General features: G+C 45.8%; 1 protein-coding gene across 1 annotated transcript in view; it reads right to left on the minus strand.

The window, feature by feature from the left end:
- SLC29A3 (solute carrier family 29 member 3) overlaps positions 1-15,715 on the minus strand; it is a 53,911-nt gene extending 38,196 nt beyond the window's left edge. The window contains exons 1-3 of the mRNA XM_044298628.1: positions 15,582-15,715; positions 12,253-12,536; positions 4,793-4,875 (exon numbers count right to left, since the gene is read on the minus strand). Coding sequence (XP_044154563.1) covers positions 4,793-4,875; positions 12,253-12,536; position 15,582 — 368 coding nt within the window. The 5' untranslated portion in view covers positions 15,583-15,715. The remainder of the gene's footprint in view (positions 1-4,792; positions 4,876-12,252; positions 12,537-15,581) is intronic.
- Between the last annotated feature and the right edge of the window lie 3,078 nt (positions 15,716-18,793).

Genomic DNA, 18,793 nt, shown 5'->3' on the forward strand with positions numbered 1-18,793 from the left:
TGCGCCTCGCCACAAAGTGTCACTTCCATCATTTTAATGACAGCCAATTATGGCTAGTAAATAAATATGATTTTATATGGCGTTTATATTCCTGGCCGCCCGATTTGCTGCTTTGCCACAATCACATTGTTACTAAGTGTTATTTTTACGCCCCCTCCTCCCACTTGTAGATTCGATACCTATTTAAGGAGGTTTATTCCTGTGACAGTAGCTGAATGTTAATAACCTCAGCTCTAGGAATGCAGATCCAGGTGTAAGCGCACTGCCCTGTCTACATCAATTGGAGATAATGAGCTGTCTGTGAGACAGCCAGAAAGGATGGGGTACTTACCAAAAGGTAACATAGCAGAATAGACCATATAAATAAAAACAAAACTAAACTTTTCTTCTACTTTATAATTTTCTAATAAACATCTCACTTATTTTCTACACCTGCAGCTAAAAATGCATCATGGGCAAAGCACCAGCAATACAGCATCACAGAGGTCACTAAGACCCTCTATCAGGATGTATCTCCAAAGACGTTCTCCTTGGGTACTTGCTTGGGTAAAGGTAAACTCCACTGCCATTTTCTTTCCTCCCATGTTATCTTTAAAGAGTGTGCCAAGGTGTGACTTGTTTTTAAAAATGAAGATCTCTTGCTATAGATTTTTGGAATGTCTAGGGTGCAACATCTAGCTTACCCTACCCTAAACATTTTGGAAATGGATAAACCTATCCTTCATAGTTGTCTACCACTTCATCCCTTCCTGACACCATATATAAACAGGGACCATTCAGAACAGGAATCGCTGACCACAACTCTCTGGACACGGTCCTTCAACTGGTTTTCAATCCAATTACAAATTATACCGTCTAAGCCTTTAGACCTAATTTTAACCAATAAATCTCTATAAGGAACAGTATCAAGTACAAGAATACAACATCCACAGCCACCCCTCTGTCCAGGTTTCTACTCACCACCTCATAAAAACAAATGAGGTTAGTCTGACAACTTCTGTCCTTGGTAAACCCATGCTGGTTGTCACTTATGATATTACTTACAGTCACATACTCCTGTATATAGCCCTTTAAGAGTCCTTCAAACATTTTTCCCACAACAGAAGTTAAGCTGACTGGTCTAAAATTACTTGGGGAAGATCTAGAGCCCTTTTTGAATATGGGCACCACATTTTCCTAGCACCAACCATTTTGCACTGTACCAGTCACTTGAGAATCTCTAAAGATTATGAACAAGGGCACAAACAATAACTGAACCGAGTGTAATCCATCTGGACCTGGAGCCTTGGTCATATTAACCTTATTTAAAGAGGACCTTTCACGGGTCCTGACATTACAATAGAAGTACCTGGCATTGTAGGGCATTACTAGATGATGTAATGGCTGTAATATTTTTTTCAGCTTGGCATCTCTGTTGCCCCACTGTGCCCCCCATTCTGGTTTTGAGCCCTGTAGGCCAATAGATAGCATCAGTACAGGGAGGAGCAGACACCAGCTTTTCTCAGGAGACGTCTCCTTCTCCCTGGCTGAGAAAAGCTGGTGTCTTGTCTTCCCTGTACTAATGCTGTCTATTAGCATACAGGATGTGAAACCAGAATGGGGTGCACAGCGGGGCAACAGAGCACAAAAAAAATTACGGCCATGGCATTATCGAGTAATGCCCTAGAGTGCCAGATATTCATATTGTAATGTCAGGACCGATGAAAGGTCCTCTTTAACTTAGCTTGGACCATATCTACAATTAGCCAAAAGTACTGTATATTACTTGCTGTGTATTATCTGCCCTGGCAACACTGATATCAGCTTGTTTCTCTTCTTTCCTATATACAGTTAAAAAAAAAAAAAAAAAAAAAAAACTAACTCTGCCTTTTCCTTATCTTCAGTGACCATCCCCTCTACGACCATTATTTAGGTGATCTACCTTCGTTTTTTAGCATTTATATATTACTAGCAGAAGGACCCGGCTTCGCACGGGTATATTTCATCTATTTCATTTAATGTTTCTGTGTGTCGTTAAAAGATAGACAGTATCCTCCATAACAGTAACCTCTACAGCACCCTGCCCCTTTAACAGTGAACTCCACAGTTCCCTACCCCTTAACACTGACCCCCCCCCCCCCCACAGTGCCCCGCCACTTTAAAATGGGACCTCCAGAGCAGCCCACCCCCTAATTTTGACCTTCACAGCAGCCCGCCCCTTTACCAGCGAGTTTCACAGCACCCCACTCCCTTGACAGTGACGACCACAGGGGCCTGCCCCCTTGACAGTGAGCTCCACAGTACCCTGCTGCCTTAACAGTGACCTCACAGCAGTTGCCTCTTTAATAGTTTAACAATGACCTCCACAGTGTCTTACCCCTTTCACAGTAACATACACAGTGTCCGTCTCTTTAATAGTGACCGCCACAGTGCCTGTCCCTTTAAGCGTGACCTCCACAGCGCCCTGCCCCTTTAATTCTAGGGGTACACAACAACATGTGTCGTGCAACATTTTGTCTCAACAACTTTTATAATGATAGGCTATGGTGTCACACTGCGACATGCTGCGACCGTGACAAGACAGTCGCAAAACATCCATCGAAGCAGCGAAGTTGTGCCCTATGTGCCGTGCGACTTATTGCCGTCCTATAGCTCTAGCTTAAAACTGAACTACAGCAGTGAAGAAAAATGGCTGGGTTGTTATGGAAACCTGGAGTAAAACTGTGTGTATGGCCTAGTTCACACTACCGTATGGCTTTTGTTTTTTGCGGTCCGTTTTTCTTCGATCCGTTGTTCCGTTTTTGAGTTCCGTTGTGTTTCCGTTTCCTTTCGCCATGTACAGTATACAGTAATTACATAGAAAAAATTGGGCTGGCCATAACATTTTCAATAGATGGTTCAGAAAAAACGGAATGGAAACGGAAGACATACGGATGCATTTCCGTATGTGTTCCGTTTTTTTTTTGCTGACCCATTGACTTGAATGGAGCCACGACCCGTGATTTACGGCCAAATATAGGACAAGCTCTATCTTTCAACGGAACGGAAAAACTGAAATACGGAAACGGAATGCATACGGAACACATTGCGTTTTTTTTGCGGAACCATTGAAATGAATGGTTCCGTATACGGAACACAAAAAAACGGCCCGTACACTCGCAAAAAAAAAAAAAACGTTTGTGTGAACTAGGCCTATGGCAGTTGGGATTTGAAGAGAAAAACTTGCAGGCTTGTATTGGCTAAAGCAGGCCATTTTTGGGGTCATTATCTCAGGAACGGTATGTCCTAGAGAGCTGAGACCTGGTCTAAAACCTTCCCGGACACCTGATTTACCCACCTGATTTACCTGTGTGCCAAATTTTGTGATTGTAAATGCGAGCGGTGCAGATCCCTTTAGCGGACATACACATACACTCAGCTTTATATATTAGATATATAAATTCATAAGAATTTGGGGGATTTGTTTTGTTCTCTTTGGGCAGCTACCATTCATTTTGCAATTTTTATCTTTTTTTTTAAGGCTACTTTCACATCTGCGCTTTCTCTTTCCGCTATTGAGATCCGTCATAGGATCTCCGTAGCGGGGGAAACACTTCAGTTTTGTCCCCATTCATTGTCAATAGGGAGAAAACTGAACAAAACAGAACGGAGTGCACCAGAGTGCATACCGTTCCGTTTGGTTGCGTTCCCACACCGGACACAAAACCACTGCAAGCAGCGTCATAGGATACTAATCAAGAAGGATCCCTTTTTTCTGACACAAAAAAAACCCCTGTATATAATACGACCGGATCCGTTCATAACCTGCCAGATCCAGCAAAATGCACATATGAAAGTAGCCTAAACTCTTTAGTACAGTTGAAAAAAACATGTTCATCAAGTTCAACCAAAGGATGGAAGAGGATGTGAATGGAAGGATGGGAGTGGTAACCAGAATACTACACCATCACATAAGCATTAACTTTATGTAGTCCTAAGAATTCATCTAACCCTTTTTTTGAGACCCCCAATTGTTCCTGCTGTAACCACGTCTGAGGAAGTCTATTCCACAGATTCACAGTTCATGCAGTAAAGAAGCCTTGTCACCTCAGGAGACTGAACTTTTCCTTCTCCAGTCGGAGGCAGTGGCCCCTGGTCTTTTGAGGGCATTTTACATGGAACAGTTTGTCACCATATTTTTGTATGGCCCATTTATATATTTGTATAAGTTAATCATGTCCGCCCCTTAGACCGGTCTTCTTTTAAATCTTTCCTCATAACCAAGACCCTCCATGCCCCTTATCAGTTTAGTCGCTCTCCTTTGTACTTTTCCACCTCCAGGGCATCCTTTCTACGGACTGGCGCCCAGAACTGGACTGGATATTCCAGATCAGGCCGCACCAAAGCTTTGTAAAGTGGTAATTTACATGCCTATACCGAGGGTCCATGCCTCTTTAAATATATGTGCTCTCCTTGTGAATCGATGACCGCATTCTGGAGATAGTCCCACTACTGGGGGCCGCACCTATGAGACTTTTATTCAATAGTTGTCTTTGATAGGGAAACGCCTTACATAACATGGAGATCTAATTATTATGACATATCATAGGCAGAAAAGTAGAGAAAATCAAAACTATGTATAATGCTGAAAATAGAACAGCTGCACAGAAGCCCTTCTGCCTCGAGCAATTGCATGGTCACATTCTTAGCATGGGAAAAAGACAGTAAAATAGAACATTTCGTGTTTTGCCTTCTAGTCATTTTTCTGCTTAAAATGTATAGGAAAACCAAAACAAAGTAGTAAAATGGTGGATCCTGATCGCTCAAACATTACCTGTTTACAAGGTAGAAATTCAGAATAAGGCATGGCACTGATGGCACCGATGAGGCAATGGAAAAGTAACTTTCAAAGTAGTCCTGCAAGAAAAAAACGTCAGGAAAAGTGGCGTGAGGCATTACTATGCTAGAGCCAGCAATTCTGTATATCTCTGCCAAGGCAGAAATACCATACATTAAGAAATAAGTCTACAACAAAGGCTTCAGGGACTTGCCTTCTCCATTCTAGAACGCTGCCTGTCCTGGTTGAGGTTATGGACACACCTCTAAAAGGCAACCTGTCACACTTAAAATTCAGGCCAAATTAGGTGGACTGGAGCAGATTAATGGGTTTATGAGTCCAGTACAAGTTCCTATTCATTCACGGACATCCTTCCCTGTATCAGTGTGCACACATAGATGTCAACCACCTAGCCGGACCGCCCACTGGACTCCCAAGCTAAGAATGAGTACTAAAGGGGTTTTCTAGGACTTAGATACTGCTGGTCTAACCTCAGCATAGCTTATCAATATCATATTAGTGGGCATCCAAAACATGGCACCAGCACGATCAGATGTTTCAGGTAGTGGCCACAAAATACACTGTGGACAGAAGGCTCCATCCACTGTATAGTTCCACTTGAATGACAGCGGAGCTGCAGTACCAGGGTAATACTACTACACAGAGGACAGAGCCGTACTTCCACATCAACTGTATAGTTTAGGGCACCTGCATCTGCCTGAAACAGCTAATTGGCGGGAGTGCTAGGACCCCCAGTGATCTGACATTGATGAAAATAAGCCATCAAAGCTAAGCACCAGAAAACAGCTTTAAAATGCGCCAGATTTATCCTGTTGACTGACCCTGGATGATATATCTGGCACATTTTTCGACTGGCTGCTCTAACTTTACACCTATTAGTTTACTCCAAAACAATGTGCCAAGATTTGGGTTCATTTTTTGACGTACGGTGTTGCATTTAAGCCATGCGCCCTTTCCAGAAAAGCTATGGTGGTCATTTATTCAGACTGGCATTTTAGACCCCAGTCTTAATACCCTTTTAGCTGGCGGTGGACGTGCCGAAGTTATGTAGAGGTGTCGGCCTCTACATAACTTTGGCGTATCCCCCGTGTGTCTTAATCTATACCAGCTCCCTTGCTGGCGAAGATTTAGACCATTTTCTACGCCTAAAACAGGCTTTGAAAATGATAAATAAGACGGGCCTGCCGGCTCGCCCACTTCCACCCTTTTTCAGACCTGGCACGAGCATGGGAAAAGTCGCCTTTACGCAGCAATCTGCAACAGATATCTCTTTCTAAATGACCACCTATGTCTCCTTTCTATTACGCCACGCCACTCTCCCACCTTTCTATTAAGCGACACCATATTGTTGGATAGGGAGGAAAAGGTGTCTAAAATTCTTAATAAATCTGCTGCCAGGCATGTATGCCAGTTTTCCCAGCACAATTTCAATAGTAAATCTCCCCCATATGTAGTGTTGGAAAACATTCCATCAATACCATCTCCCAATAAAATATTAGTTAGACTGGTGGTCTCCAGCCCAGGACCCTTTTCCATTTGCCTCAGTGGAAAGCCCTCTATAAATAACATCTCCAGCTCTGCAGGGTTCAAAGGGCCTTCCAGGATTATTTAACTGATAACCTATCCCCTGGATAGATCATCAGTATCTGATTAGTGATGGTCTAACACTCAGGACCTCCGCCGATCAGCTGACAAGGCAACGGCGCTCACAGTAGTGCTACGGCCTTCTTGCAGCATGGCCTAGGCCATGTGACAACACATTCATCAGTCACATGCCCTAGGCGCACTTCAACGGGGCCGAGCTGTGATACCAAGTATATGGCACTGTGCTTGGTGAGCTGAGAGAAGGCTGAGGCACTCCTGCGAGCACTGGTGTCTTCTTACACAGCTGATCGGTGGAGGTCCTGGATGTCAGACTCCCACCGATCAGATACTGATGACCTATCCAGGGGATAGGTCATCAGTTACAAACTCCCAGAAAACCCCTTTTCAGTGTGGCCATGTATTTATTTCCGAGGTGAACAGATCGATCACAGTTGACTGTTACAGAAACCCCCACTTCTAGACAATATACTGTACATTCACTGTATTATATGCTTATGCAGTTTGATATTTTACGGCAGAATGCTCTGTCCCCGCGGTGGAGTACAGGGCTGCTCTTGGAGAAAATACAAAGGGTCCTGGTTTTGCTCTACTGGAGCATTCGCGTCACTTCACTAAGTTCAGCTGAAAGAGTCATGGGAAATAAGACCTACTTCTCACGGTCACCTCTAAGCAAAGTGTACATCTATATACAAGACATATCACTGATCACAGCAACTAACGCAAATAGTTTTCAGAAAAAGTCAATATAGTCAGAAATCTCTCCAATAATATAAACCAAACAGTAGGGTCCTTCACACATGGAGTCTTCTGTTAATAGAATTTGTCGCGGGTGGATGCTGCTGGATACCGCAGTGGGTGTGGGCTCGCGGTTTAGCTCCATTCAATAGGGCTAAACCGCAAAGGGGTCCTCAGCGCTCACACTGAAAAAACGCTGCAAAACCAGAGGTGCTTCTATCGCCAAGTATACAGCAGATTTTGCCCTAGTAAAATCCACTGTCTGAATGGGGCTTCAAGTGATATTTACAGCAGCCTGTATTCTGTCTAGGCAAAGCATGCACATGCTGTGAAGTGGTGACTTGCCTCCCTAACCCATCAATTCACTTCACACTTTTGAAAAACCACCTACATGTGCCTGTTGACAAAAGAATTTAAAAAAAAAGTATTTTACATGAATTTAGGCCCGGGCTACACAGTGGCCAGGGCACACACTTGTCGGCCAGCTGCCTGAGCTAAACAGGTCCGGCGGGCGCGTGCCCCATGTCCCCCTGGCACAGGCGGCAGCGCTTTCTTGGCTCTCCCCGCAGACAGGGCCAGCAGTACGTGTGCCTGCACAGCACAGTGAGTGGGTCCGGCAGGAAGCCGCCACAGGCCGGGCACCGCAGCACACACTGCACTTCCTCTCGCACCACGACCGAGCTCCGGTACTGCTGCAACAGACACTCCAGCAGAGGCTCCAGGGAGGCCATGGAGCGGTGAGTGAGAGGCTTCACTAACGCTCCGTGGTCACGTGATTTAAATAAGTATTCGATGCAGGGAAATTGCATCAAGGATTTTTTTGACTCAATTACATTGAGTAATCATTGCAGCCCTAATGGTCACAAGGCGCAAGGGGATCCGGTCTCTGCCACAGCCAGTGATGGGCTTTGGTGATATTAAACCAGTTGTTTAAAGTGGGGGAGCCCAGATGAGCATGCCAGTAGGAGAGGAAGGAGTGGGGAGTCAGCGCCAGGAACATCCGGACAAGTGTGGGGGCTTGCTAAAATACCCCCATTCTTGCGCAATCCCTTTAGGGGATGGTATTTTAAGATATTTTAATGGTATGCTCACAAAGCATTTCTTAAAGACGACTTCTGCACATTTTCTGCACAGAAATCCATTTTACCAAAACGCTTAAAGGGGTTTTCTGGTTACATAAAAAAAAAATAAAAAAATAAGCACGGGCATGTCAGATGATCAAGTTCTGAGCGCATTTTGAGTCCTTCAGCGTAATTGTGATGTGTGACCTGTGTTTACATCCTGGTGTAAGACTCACAGGAGTGTCTGTAGCACCAGGTGTCTGCCTCTCCTTCCCCTCCCAGCAACAACATCACAGAGCCAAGCCTGCTTGAAGCTCTGCTGGAAAAATCCTTCCCCAAGACCCAGCATCACATCTGCAAGGCAGGGTCCAGGAGAATCCGCAGAACACCACCCTAAGAGTCACACGTCTGCAATTTTGCGGAACAGGTCTGGACCCATTCATTTTCAATGGGGCCGGAATGTGCTGTCCGCATCCGCATTTGTGGAACCGCACAAAAATAGAACATATCCTATTCTTGTCCGCAATTGGAAGAGGTTGCAGCACTCCCCCGAGTGCTCAGGCCAGTGACATCACCATACATCGGTCATGTGGCCTAGGCGCAGATGCAATACCAAGAACAGCTACTGTCAAGAGCTCCGGCCTCTTCAAACAGCTGATTGGCGGGTGTGCTAGGAGTCAGACCCCCACCAATCTGATAACCTGAGGATAGGTCATCAATATCAATTCCTGGATAGCCCCTTTATTTTAAATGGAATGTCTCAGTGGGCGGAGCTAAAATCCACCTCATAGAAAAGACACTGAACATGTCAATTCTTGGAGCAGTTTCCTTGTAGACACGTTAGTGGCGGGTCTGACTGTATGGGGCTGAATCTGCAGACATGAAATCCGCACAGGGTGTATTGGCTGTAGATTTTACAGTAAAAGCCTATCGGATGAGATTTAAATAAATCTGACCCAAATGCAGCATAAACTGATCTGCCATGCAGATTACTCGGACTGAAGTACCATTTGTTTCCTTAATCTCTACAACTGGATGATTTTCGAAGCAGCTCCTTGTGACAAGTGCCGAGCAAATCATTTCACCTGATTTAAAGAGGACCTTTCATGGTTTTGTATTAATTGAGATATATACCTTTGCCTGCGGGGTACCCCCCACTGATGCTGCCACCCTGCCAGATTTTTTGAAATATCGCTCCTGTGCCCCCCCCCCCCCCCCCAACAGTTTTTGCACTCGGTATGCTAATACTGAGCATCAGTACAGGGAGGAGGAGACTCCAGGGATTCTCAATGGGCGTCTCACTGAGAAACCCTGGAGTCTCCTCCTCCCTGTACCGATACTCAGTATTAGCATACCAAGTGTGAAAACTGCGGGGAAGGAGGGGGGGCACAGCGGAGCATAGGCGCAATATTTTAAAAAAATCTGGCAGGGTGGCAGCATCAGCGGGGGGTACCCTGCAGGCAAAGGTATTTATCTCAATTAATACAAAACCATGAAAGGTCCTCTTTAACAAATAAGAGGTTCGGTAAAATTGCATAAGACTGCGGAGGTCATGCCGGAGCTAACATAGAATCAAATTACATTGTTACTGGAGTCATGTGTCTGAATTGCCTGAATAGACCAAGTGTTACACTGTGCACATTCATCGAAGCGTTAATGTGCAGACACTTTTTAATACCCATAATGCACAACCACGTAATACATGGTCTCTGGATCCTTCAGCCATTTGCGCTGTATTCAGCATAAGTGGTCAGTCAGAAGTAGTCACTTTGAAACGCGTCCGTGATAATGTAATGTTTTTTTTTTTTTAAATGGCAGGTAACGTGTTCATATCCGTTATCAAATGCTTGAATGAGAAACTTCATCGGTAGGATTGCTCTACGAGACCCCAGCCAAACACACAGGGCTTATGCATACAGGTCTGCGGTCAGCAAATCGCAGATCCGTAAAATGCAGGATACCGGCCTAGTGCATGCCGACATTTTTTTTACTCCTGCAGAAATGTACTATCCTTGTCCGCAAAATGGACAAGAATAGGACACGGTCTATTTGTTTGCACGGCCGCAGAACGGACTTACGGGTGTGCACATCATTTGTTTCCCCACTGAGATGGATGGGTCCCCATCCGACCTGCAAAAAAACGAAGATCAATGCAGACTAGAACGTGAGCATGAGCCGTAAAACACAGTCTGCTGTAAATGTTGCTGTCAGTCCGCAGGGTAGTGGACTGTGGTGTGCCACGGTGTTTAGAGCAGAGGGTTTGTTTCTATGTACAACTGGATAGACATAAGATAGGACTCATTGCAATGGCCATAATAAAACTACACTTTAATAGTCTGATGTCTTCTACTAACAGCACCGTATGGATGGATCAGACCCACTGGTATGCTGGGGTTGTCATTAAACCAGTGGTTGAACTGGGACTTGAGGCCATAAAAAGAAAACTAAAATGTAGTTGTTTCAATAAGGACTGTTTTATACAGGCTGACAGCGTTACCACTGATCTGAGATGAGGAATGTTCATTCCCGATCACTGCCCACTCTTTAGGTGCATTTACATGCAGTAATGATCACTTCTGTACAGGGATGAATGATCGTTACTTACTATAGTCATTCGTCCCCATACAGTTGCACTATATGTAGTTGTCTCAATAAGGACCATTTTATACAGGCTGACAGCGTTACCACTGATCGGAAATGAGGAACGTTCAATACCCATCACTGCCCATTCTTTAGATGCATTTACATGCATTAATGATCACTTCTGTAGGAGGATGAATAGTCGTTACTATAGTCATTCATCCCCATACAGTTGCACTGTCAGCAGCACTGTCAGCAGCACATTCCTGTTCACACAGAGCAATGTGCTGCCAAAAAACAAGAATTTGAAAGATGTAATCACCTAATAGTCATACAAACATCATTTCCAATATTTGGCCAGATTCTTTGGGGTCTTTTTTTTTATTATTGCACTGTACTCATTTTGAGTTAAAAATAATCTTTTAAATCGGTCTTTATTGAAAATATGGCGTCCTTTTTTCTGTACAGAGCTGACATGCTCTATTAGAAGCACCCTTTGGATTTTCTGTCTTTTCCGTCAGACCAGGAGCAGACTGACTCCTTATCTCTGCTCTCTGACCTTATAAACAAACACTCATTAAAGCTCAGTTCTTATCTTACTGATAAGAATGTGGCTTAAATAAGTGTTTATGACCTCTCAGTAGTTTAGAAATGGGAGTTATTAGATGACCGACACAAAGTGAAAGTACCAGTCACACAGCTAGAAAAACAGTTAAAGGGGTTTGTCCAGTTTCAGAGCTAAACCCGGAAATACCTCCATTTTCACCCAGGCAGCCCCCCTGACTTGAGCATTGGAGCAGTTCATGCTCCGATGCTATCCTTTGCCCTGCGCTAAATCACGCAGGGCAAAGGCATTTTCAAGAGTTCCGACGAACTGGGCTCTCCATGGGACTGCCAGGAAGCCCGGTGATGTCACCGGCTCTGATGGGCAGTGTGTTATCGTAAACAAAAGAGCCCTTGCCTTGCACGATCTAGAGAGGCTGTCTGGGTGAAAAGGGAGGTATGTCCGGTTAAGTTCTGAACCCGGACAACCCCTTTAACACTTTGTGACAGAACAGCTCAATATATTTAATAAAGTCCAATTGAAAAAATGATTTTTAGCCAAAAATGAGCAACATGCAGTCATAAAATAAAATAAAAAAGGTGTACATAGCCCTTTTAGGCGATATATATAGAACAATGGAGTAGCTGCTTACTGTTTTAAAGTGCCGCATGATGATGTCATTTGGGACGACCCAGGAGTACCACGGTAAACGCTCAATATAAGTGGTTCTGGAACCTCTTCTTATACACTTGGTTCCATATTTTGGACTTACACCCTGTATTATAGCACATAGCTCCATTCACATTTCTGCTGGCTGCTACTGGAACCAGTCATCAGCTTGTCCACAATATAAAAAAATGCTATGTTAAATTACCCCGCATGTCACATCAGAAATACTAAATGATACTCACGCCCAATTCCGAAACATGAGGTGCCTCTATGATCGGGAGATCTGAACAGTTCCTGAGCTTGTAGATCCAATAGTGTTTTGCTGTACAAATAAAATTCCAGGGGAGTGAGGAACCTACTCCCAGTATAAAAAATATCATGTACGTCCCATTATAGTGGTCCACCGGCTTACGAGCATAGTCATTGTTTATTTGGTGCTCTCCTAGGAGACTTTCCTTTTCATCTGAATGACTGGTGTCCAGCGGCCCATAGAGAGAGTTTGTGCTGCTTGACGCGTCCTCCGACACTGTAAAAAAGTATTTTTACGATAAATATCTATTCAAACACCAAAACCAACCATCAGGTAAGAAGAACACCTCCACTAAACCCCTCCATTAATAAGGGGTTTGTCATTCTATTGATTCATGGACAAGGGACCACCTTTCTCCTGATCGGTGAGGGTGCTGATCAGTCTGAAGTCCAGGTCTAGTCCTGCTTACTATGTTAGGCTTCACCCTAGCACTAGACATCTCTGGTAGGCTGGTGTGGTGTGGAGCAGCCTGCCGTATATGTCTGGATCCGGCATTACCGGAAGCTGCCCATCGGCTCCATTAGGCTAGTTTCACTGTAGCCTTTACAGATCCGGCAGGCTGTTCCCGACTGGAAGAGCCTGGTGGATCTGTAACCGCTAGCATCACTGTCGGAATGCCATCCAGCCCTATCCATTATAATGCAACGGCCGATTCTCAGCATTCGATGTCGGAACAGTCTGCTCCAGCAGTGCGAGAGTAGCCTAACTATAATCAGGACCAATAGACATCCAGCTGCAACCCAGCAAATATGCCGAGAATTGGCTGGACTAAAACTGCGCATCAGGTAGCATCCGGCAATGCCAGATCCAGACCTCTCAGGCAGGCTACTCCCCGCCATTAGAGCCTGCCGGAGATGTCTAGTGCTAGCGTGAAACTTAGACTACTTTCACACTAGCATTTTCTATTCCACTATTGAGATCTGTCATAGGATTTTAATAGCGGGGGAAAACGCTTCCGTTTTGTCCCCATTTATTGTCAATGGGGACAAAACTGAACGAAACAGAGTGCACCAGAATGTATTCCGTACCGTTTGGTTGCGCTCCCATCGCAGACAGAATAACGCTTGAAGCAGTGTTTTTCTGTCCGCCATGTGGTGCGGGGCAAGATGGATCCGTCCTGACACACAATGTAAGTCAATGGGAACTGATCCGTTTTCTCTGACAACAGAAAATGGCTCCGTCCCCTATTGACATTCAATGGTGTTTATGACAGAGATCAGTCATGGCTATATTAGACATAAAACAACCGGATCCGTTCATGACGGATGCATGCAGTTGTATTATGGTAACGGTAGAGTTTTTGCAGATCCTTGACGGATCCGCAAAAAACGCTAGTGTGAAAGTAGCCTTACACATATCAGTCCTGGCATTCAGGCTGATAGACCTCTACACTAACACACTGTAACAAGCTCATCTGCTCTGGGAACCTTTGAATCCCTACCTGTGGACAGGGGATACATTTGTGAGACCCTTTAAAGGGAACCTGTCAGGTCGCTTTATCATGCCAGCCCACCATTATGCAAAAACAGATGCCTTCACAGTCTTTCCAAAAACGCCCGACTGTTCTTCAAAATGCTAAATGCTCTATGTCAGGGATGCTCAACCTGCAGCCCTCCAGCTGTTGTAAAACTACAACTCCCACCATGCTTTGCTGTAGGATGATAGCTGTAGGCTGTCCGAGCATGCTGGGAGTTGTAGTTTTGCAACAGCTGGAGGGCCGCAGATTGAGCATCCCTGCTCTATGTTAATAAAATGAGGGTGTTCCCCCTGTTCAGAAGAGTAATGCTATCCAATGTCCAACCCTACCCTTCATTCCTGAATGATATCCCCCAAACCCCCGTAATCACCATCAAGTTCCACGCCAAATCATGTGCCATTATCTAGTGTCACCCAGGCATACCCAGTAATGTAAAATAAGTCTACTAGGTTTTCACTGGTCGCTGTCCAGGACCTGAGACCCCTCTTAAACTAAGGGTCAGAAGCACTCAGTTGGGCGCAGTCCCCTTACGCTCTGATCAGTGTTGATCCAATATAAAAACCTGCATGCGGGTCACGTTACGCAGCAGATTTGTTCTGCAGTGTCGATGAGATTACAGGAGCAGAACAACAAAAACTGAACTAAAAAAAACCATAAACCAAAGCAGCTGAATAGACCCCCAGTGACTACGAGTCAGTTTGGTTTCCGGTGCTTTTCATGCAGGACATTTTTATCAGCTGCTTTTTGTTAGTTTTTTGCTGAATCTGCGATGGTTTATGTTTAGGGGCCTTTTTATACCTGCCCCTATACCATACACTAGTGTGTTAGCCCACCAGCCAATATGAAGGTACCACCACACGGTGCAGTTGTGGGATGCTCGGGACGTGGCGGTGCTGTGGTCGAGTGCAGGGTGGCCATTTATGACACAGCTGCCTCTTATTTAACTAATGAAGACCGCACTGTACAGTCAGTCTGCATTGGTAATGGCAGCCTGGTATTGACTGTGCCGTGTGGCATTTAAAGGGGTTGGCCCACCTCACTAGGATATGCAGCCTAATGTCTGATAGATGCAGGTCCCAGAGGTGGGACCTGCACCTATCTTTAAAATAGAGCCTGCAAAGTGAAGGAGAGCACACCGCGCATGTGCAACCGCCCTCCATTCATTTCAATGGGAGTGCCAAAAATAAGCATGCGCTGGCTCGGCTATTTCCGTCAGCCCCACAGAGGTAAATGTAGTTGTGCTCGCTCAGCTATTTTCAGCACTCCCATAGGAATTAATGGAGGGCAGCCATGCACGCACCGTTCCGCTCTCCTTCACATTGCAAGAGATAGGTTCCAGTCCCCGAGGTGGGGGGCATATCCTAGCGAACCCCTTTAACAATGGCCAATCTCTTTAACAATGCAGTCTTCATTAGTTAAATAAGAGTCAATTGGCCACACGGTACTCGACCGCGCTCCAAGCCCCCCGCGACAGCGCCGTGTGGCCATACCCCAAGAAATAATCACTTGGAAAAGCTGAGGTGGTCCAGAAAGTAAGAAAGCAGCATCTGAAGGGTCCTCATACCGCCTCCCCTCATGGAATACACTGCTCCATAGATGTGCTCAGTAACAAGAACTACAAAATGGGCAGAGTGCCCCTGGGCATCACCCTGTGACCAGGAGACATCACCATGGGGCACACAAGAAAGTGTCAGAAGCGACCACAGTAGAAGTGCTGGTCTGCCCACAGGGCACGCAGACCTCTCAGCGGGGAGGCAGGGGTTAAGCACGCGCCCGGTACTTACTGGTTAGGAGGACTCATACATCCGGGGACCGGCTATGCTCTGGCTGCTGCTCGTCTACCTACCGGCCTCCCATAACCTACTTCTTCCTGTTTTGCTGCGGGCTGGGCGGGGAGAGGCGGCTGGTGCGGCCCCGCTCATCGGCAGTCACATGACGCGCAGGAAGCCGCGATGCCACAGGCGGAGTGCGACATTCTGTGTGGCCCCAGTGATTTCATAGAGACACACTAGCGCCCACGTAGGGTCATGGTCAAACCTCATGGATTTCTCAGAGACAAATGGCATCAGTCATGTCCAGGGTGGTCGCCTCTCCCCAAGTTAAGCCCGTGTGTTAGTGTGGCTCCCAGTAACCATACCTCCCAACTTCTGAAAAGAATGAAGAGGGACACTGTGTGCGGGGAAGCCATGAGGGCAAATTGTATCTTCACAACTACGCCCAGAACATAACTAAACAACTAATCCCACCCAGTCCCCTAAATGCCCCCACATAGTAATTATATTATTCCCCCTTATTATGCCATCGCACAGTATTTATGTCCACATTCTGCCCCCTTCACAGATTATGCCCAGATATGTTCCCCCTCACTGTAATTATGTCCAGATATGTTCCCCCTCACAGCAGCTATGACTAGATTGTGCCCCCTCACTGTAATTATGCCCAGATATGTGCACCCTCACAGTATTATGCCCAGATATGTTCCCCCTCACTGTAGTTATGCCCAGATATGTGCACCCTCACAGTTTTATGCCCAGATATGTTCCCCCTCACTGTAGTTATGCCCAGATATGTGTACCCTCACAGTATTATGCCCAGATATGTTCCCCCTCACTGTAGTTATGCCCAGATATGTGCCCCCTCACAGCAGCTATGACTAGATTGTGCCCCCTCACAGTAGTTATGCCCAAATATGTTCCCCCTCACTGTAGCTATGACCAGATATGTGCCCCCTCACAGTATTATGCCCAGATAGGTTCCCCCTCACTGTAGTTATGGCCAGATATCCTCCCCCTTCACAGTAGTTATGCCCAGATATCTGCCTCCTCACAGTAATTATGCCCAGATATGTGCCCCCTCACAGTAGTTATGCCCAGATATGTGCCCCCTCACAGTAGTTATGCCCAGATATGTGCCCCCTCACAGTAGTTATGACCAGATGTGTGCCCCCTCACAGTAGTTATGCCCAGATGTGTGCCCCCTGACAGTAGTTATGCCCAGATATGTGCCCTCTCACAGTAGTTATGCCCAGATATGTGCCCTCTCACAGTAGTTATGCCCAGATATGTTCCCCCTCGCTGTAGTTATGCCCAGATATGTGCCCCCTTACAGTAGTTATGATAAATATATGCGCCTTCACAGTAGTGATGCCCAGATATGTGCACCCTCACAGTAGCTATGCCCAGATATGTGCCTTCTCACAGTAGTTATGCCCAGATATGTGCCCCCTTACAGTAGTTATGATAAATATATGCGCCTTCACAGTAGTGATGCCCAGATATGTGCCCCCTCACAGCAGCTATGACCAGATTGTGTACCCTCACAGTAGCTATGCCCAGATATGTGCCCTCTCACAGTAGTTATGCCCAGATATGTGCCTTCTCACAGTAGTTATGCCCAGATATGTGCCCCCTTACAGTAGTTATGACAAATATATGCGACTTCACAGTAGTGATGCCCAGATATGTGCCCCCTCACAGTAGCTATGACCAGATTGTGCCCCCTCACAGTAGCTATGCCCAGATATGTGCCCCCTCACAGTAGTTATACCCAGATATGTGCCCCCTCACAGTAGTTATGACAGATATGTTCCCCTTCACAGTAGCTATTCCCAGATATGTGCCCCCTCACAGCAGCTATGACTAGATTGTGCCCCCTCACAGTAGTTATGCCCAGATATATGCCCCCTCACAGTAGTTATGACCAGATATGTGCCCCTTCACAGTAGTTATGACCAGATATGTGCCCCCTCACAGTAGTTATGCCCAGATATGTGCCCCCTCACAGCAGCTATGACCAGATTGTGTCCCCTCACAGTAGTTATGCCCAGATATGTGCCCTCTCACCGTAGTTATGCCCAGATATGTGCCCCCTCACAGTAGTTATGCCCAGATATGTGCCCTCTCACAGTAGTTATGCCCAGATATGTGTCCCCTTACAGTAGTTATGACAGATATATGCCCCCTCACAGTAGTGATGCCCAGATATATGCCTCCTCACAGTAGCTATGCCCAGATATGTGCCCTCTCACAGTAGTCATGCCCAGATATGTGCCCTCTCACAGTAGTTATGCCCAGATATGTGCCCCCTTACAGTAGTTATGACAAATATATGCGCCTTCACAGTAGTGATGCCCAGATATGTGCCCCCTCACAGCAGCTATGACCAGATTGTGCCCCCTCACAGTAGCTATGCCCAGATATGTGCCCCTTCACAGTAGTTATACCCAGATATGTGCCCCCTCACAGTAGTTATGACAGATATGTTCCCCTTCACAGTAGCTATGCCCAGATATGTGCCCCCTCACAGCAGCTATGACTAGATTGTGCCCCCTCACAGTAGTTATGCCGAGATATGTGCCCCCTCACAGTAGTTATGCCCAGATATGTGCCCCCTCACAGTATTATGCCCAGATATGTTCCCTCTCACTGTAGTTATGCCCAGATATCTGCCCCCTCACAGCGATGCCCAGGTATGTGCCTCCTTACAGTAGTTATATCCAGATATTTGCCCCCTCACAATTGTTATGTGTCACAGACGTTCCCGCGACAGGTGGCAGGAGATCAGTGAGACTGGCAACACGTGGTTTGATCTGACATGTTTTCTGTTTGGATCAAATAACGTCTGTGTTGTTTGTGGTGCTTGCCACACCTTCTTTCCCCAGGTGTGGCTATTGTGGTCATTTAACCTTTTTTATTTATTGGTGTTTCTCCCACTATGCTATGTGGCTTAGAGCTTCAGTTTGAGTTGTGGATTGCTGGTGTGTGGATCTCGGCTGAGTTCCTGGTGCTGCCATAGCTATATGAAATTAAGTGTTTTCTTTTCCTTTTGTATTTTGTTTGTTTTATTTGTGTTGCATTTCCCTGTCATTTGTATTAAGGCCTGAGGGAGACTCCTGTTCGTCCTTCCTTTTGGAGGAACAGGTTGTCTCAGTCCTGACATTAGTACCAAGGTCCTATAGGGTAAGTTAGGACACTAGGTATTCCTGTGTATGAACTCA

The sequence above is a fragment of the Bufo gargarizans genome, chromosome 6 (assembly GCF_014858855.1).
Source record: "Bufo gargarizans isolate SCDJY-AF-19 chromosome 6, ASM1485885v1, whole genome shotgun sequence".
NCBI classification, from domain to species: domain Eukaryota; kingdom Metazoa; phylum Chordata; class Amphibia; order Anura; family Bufonidae; genus Bufo; species Bufo gargarizans.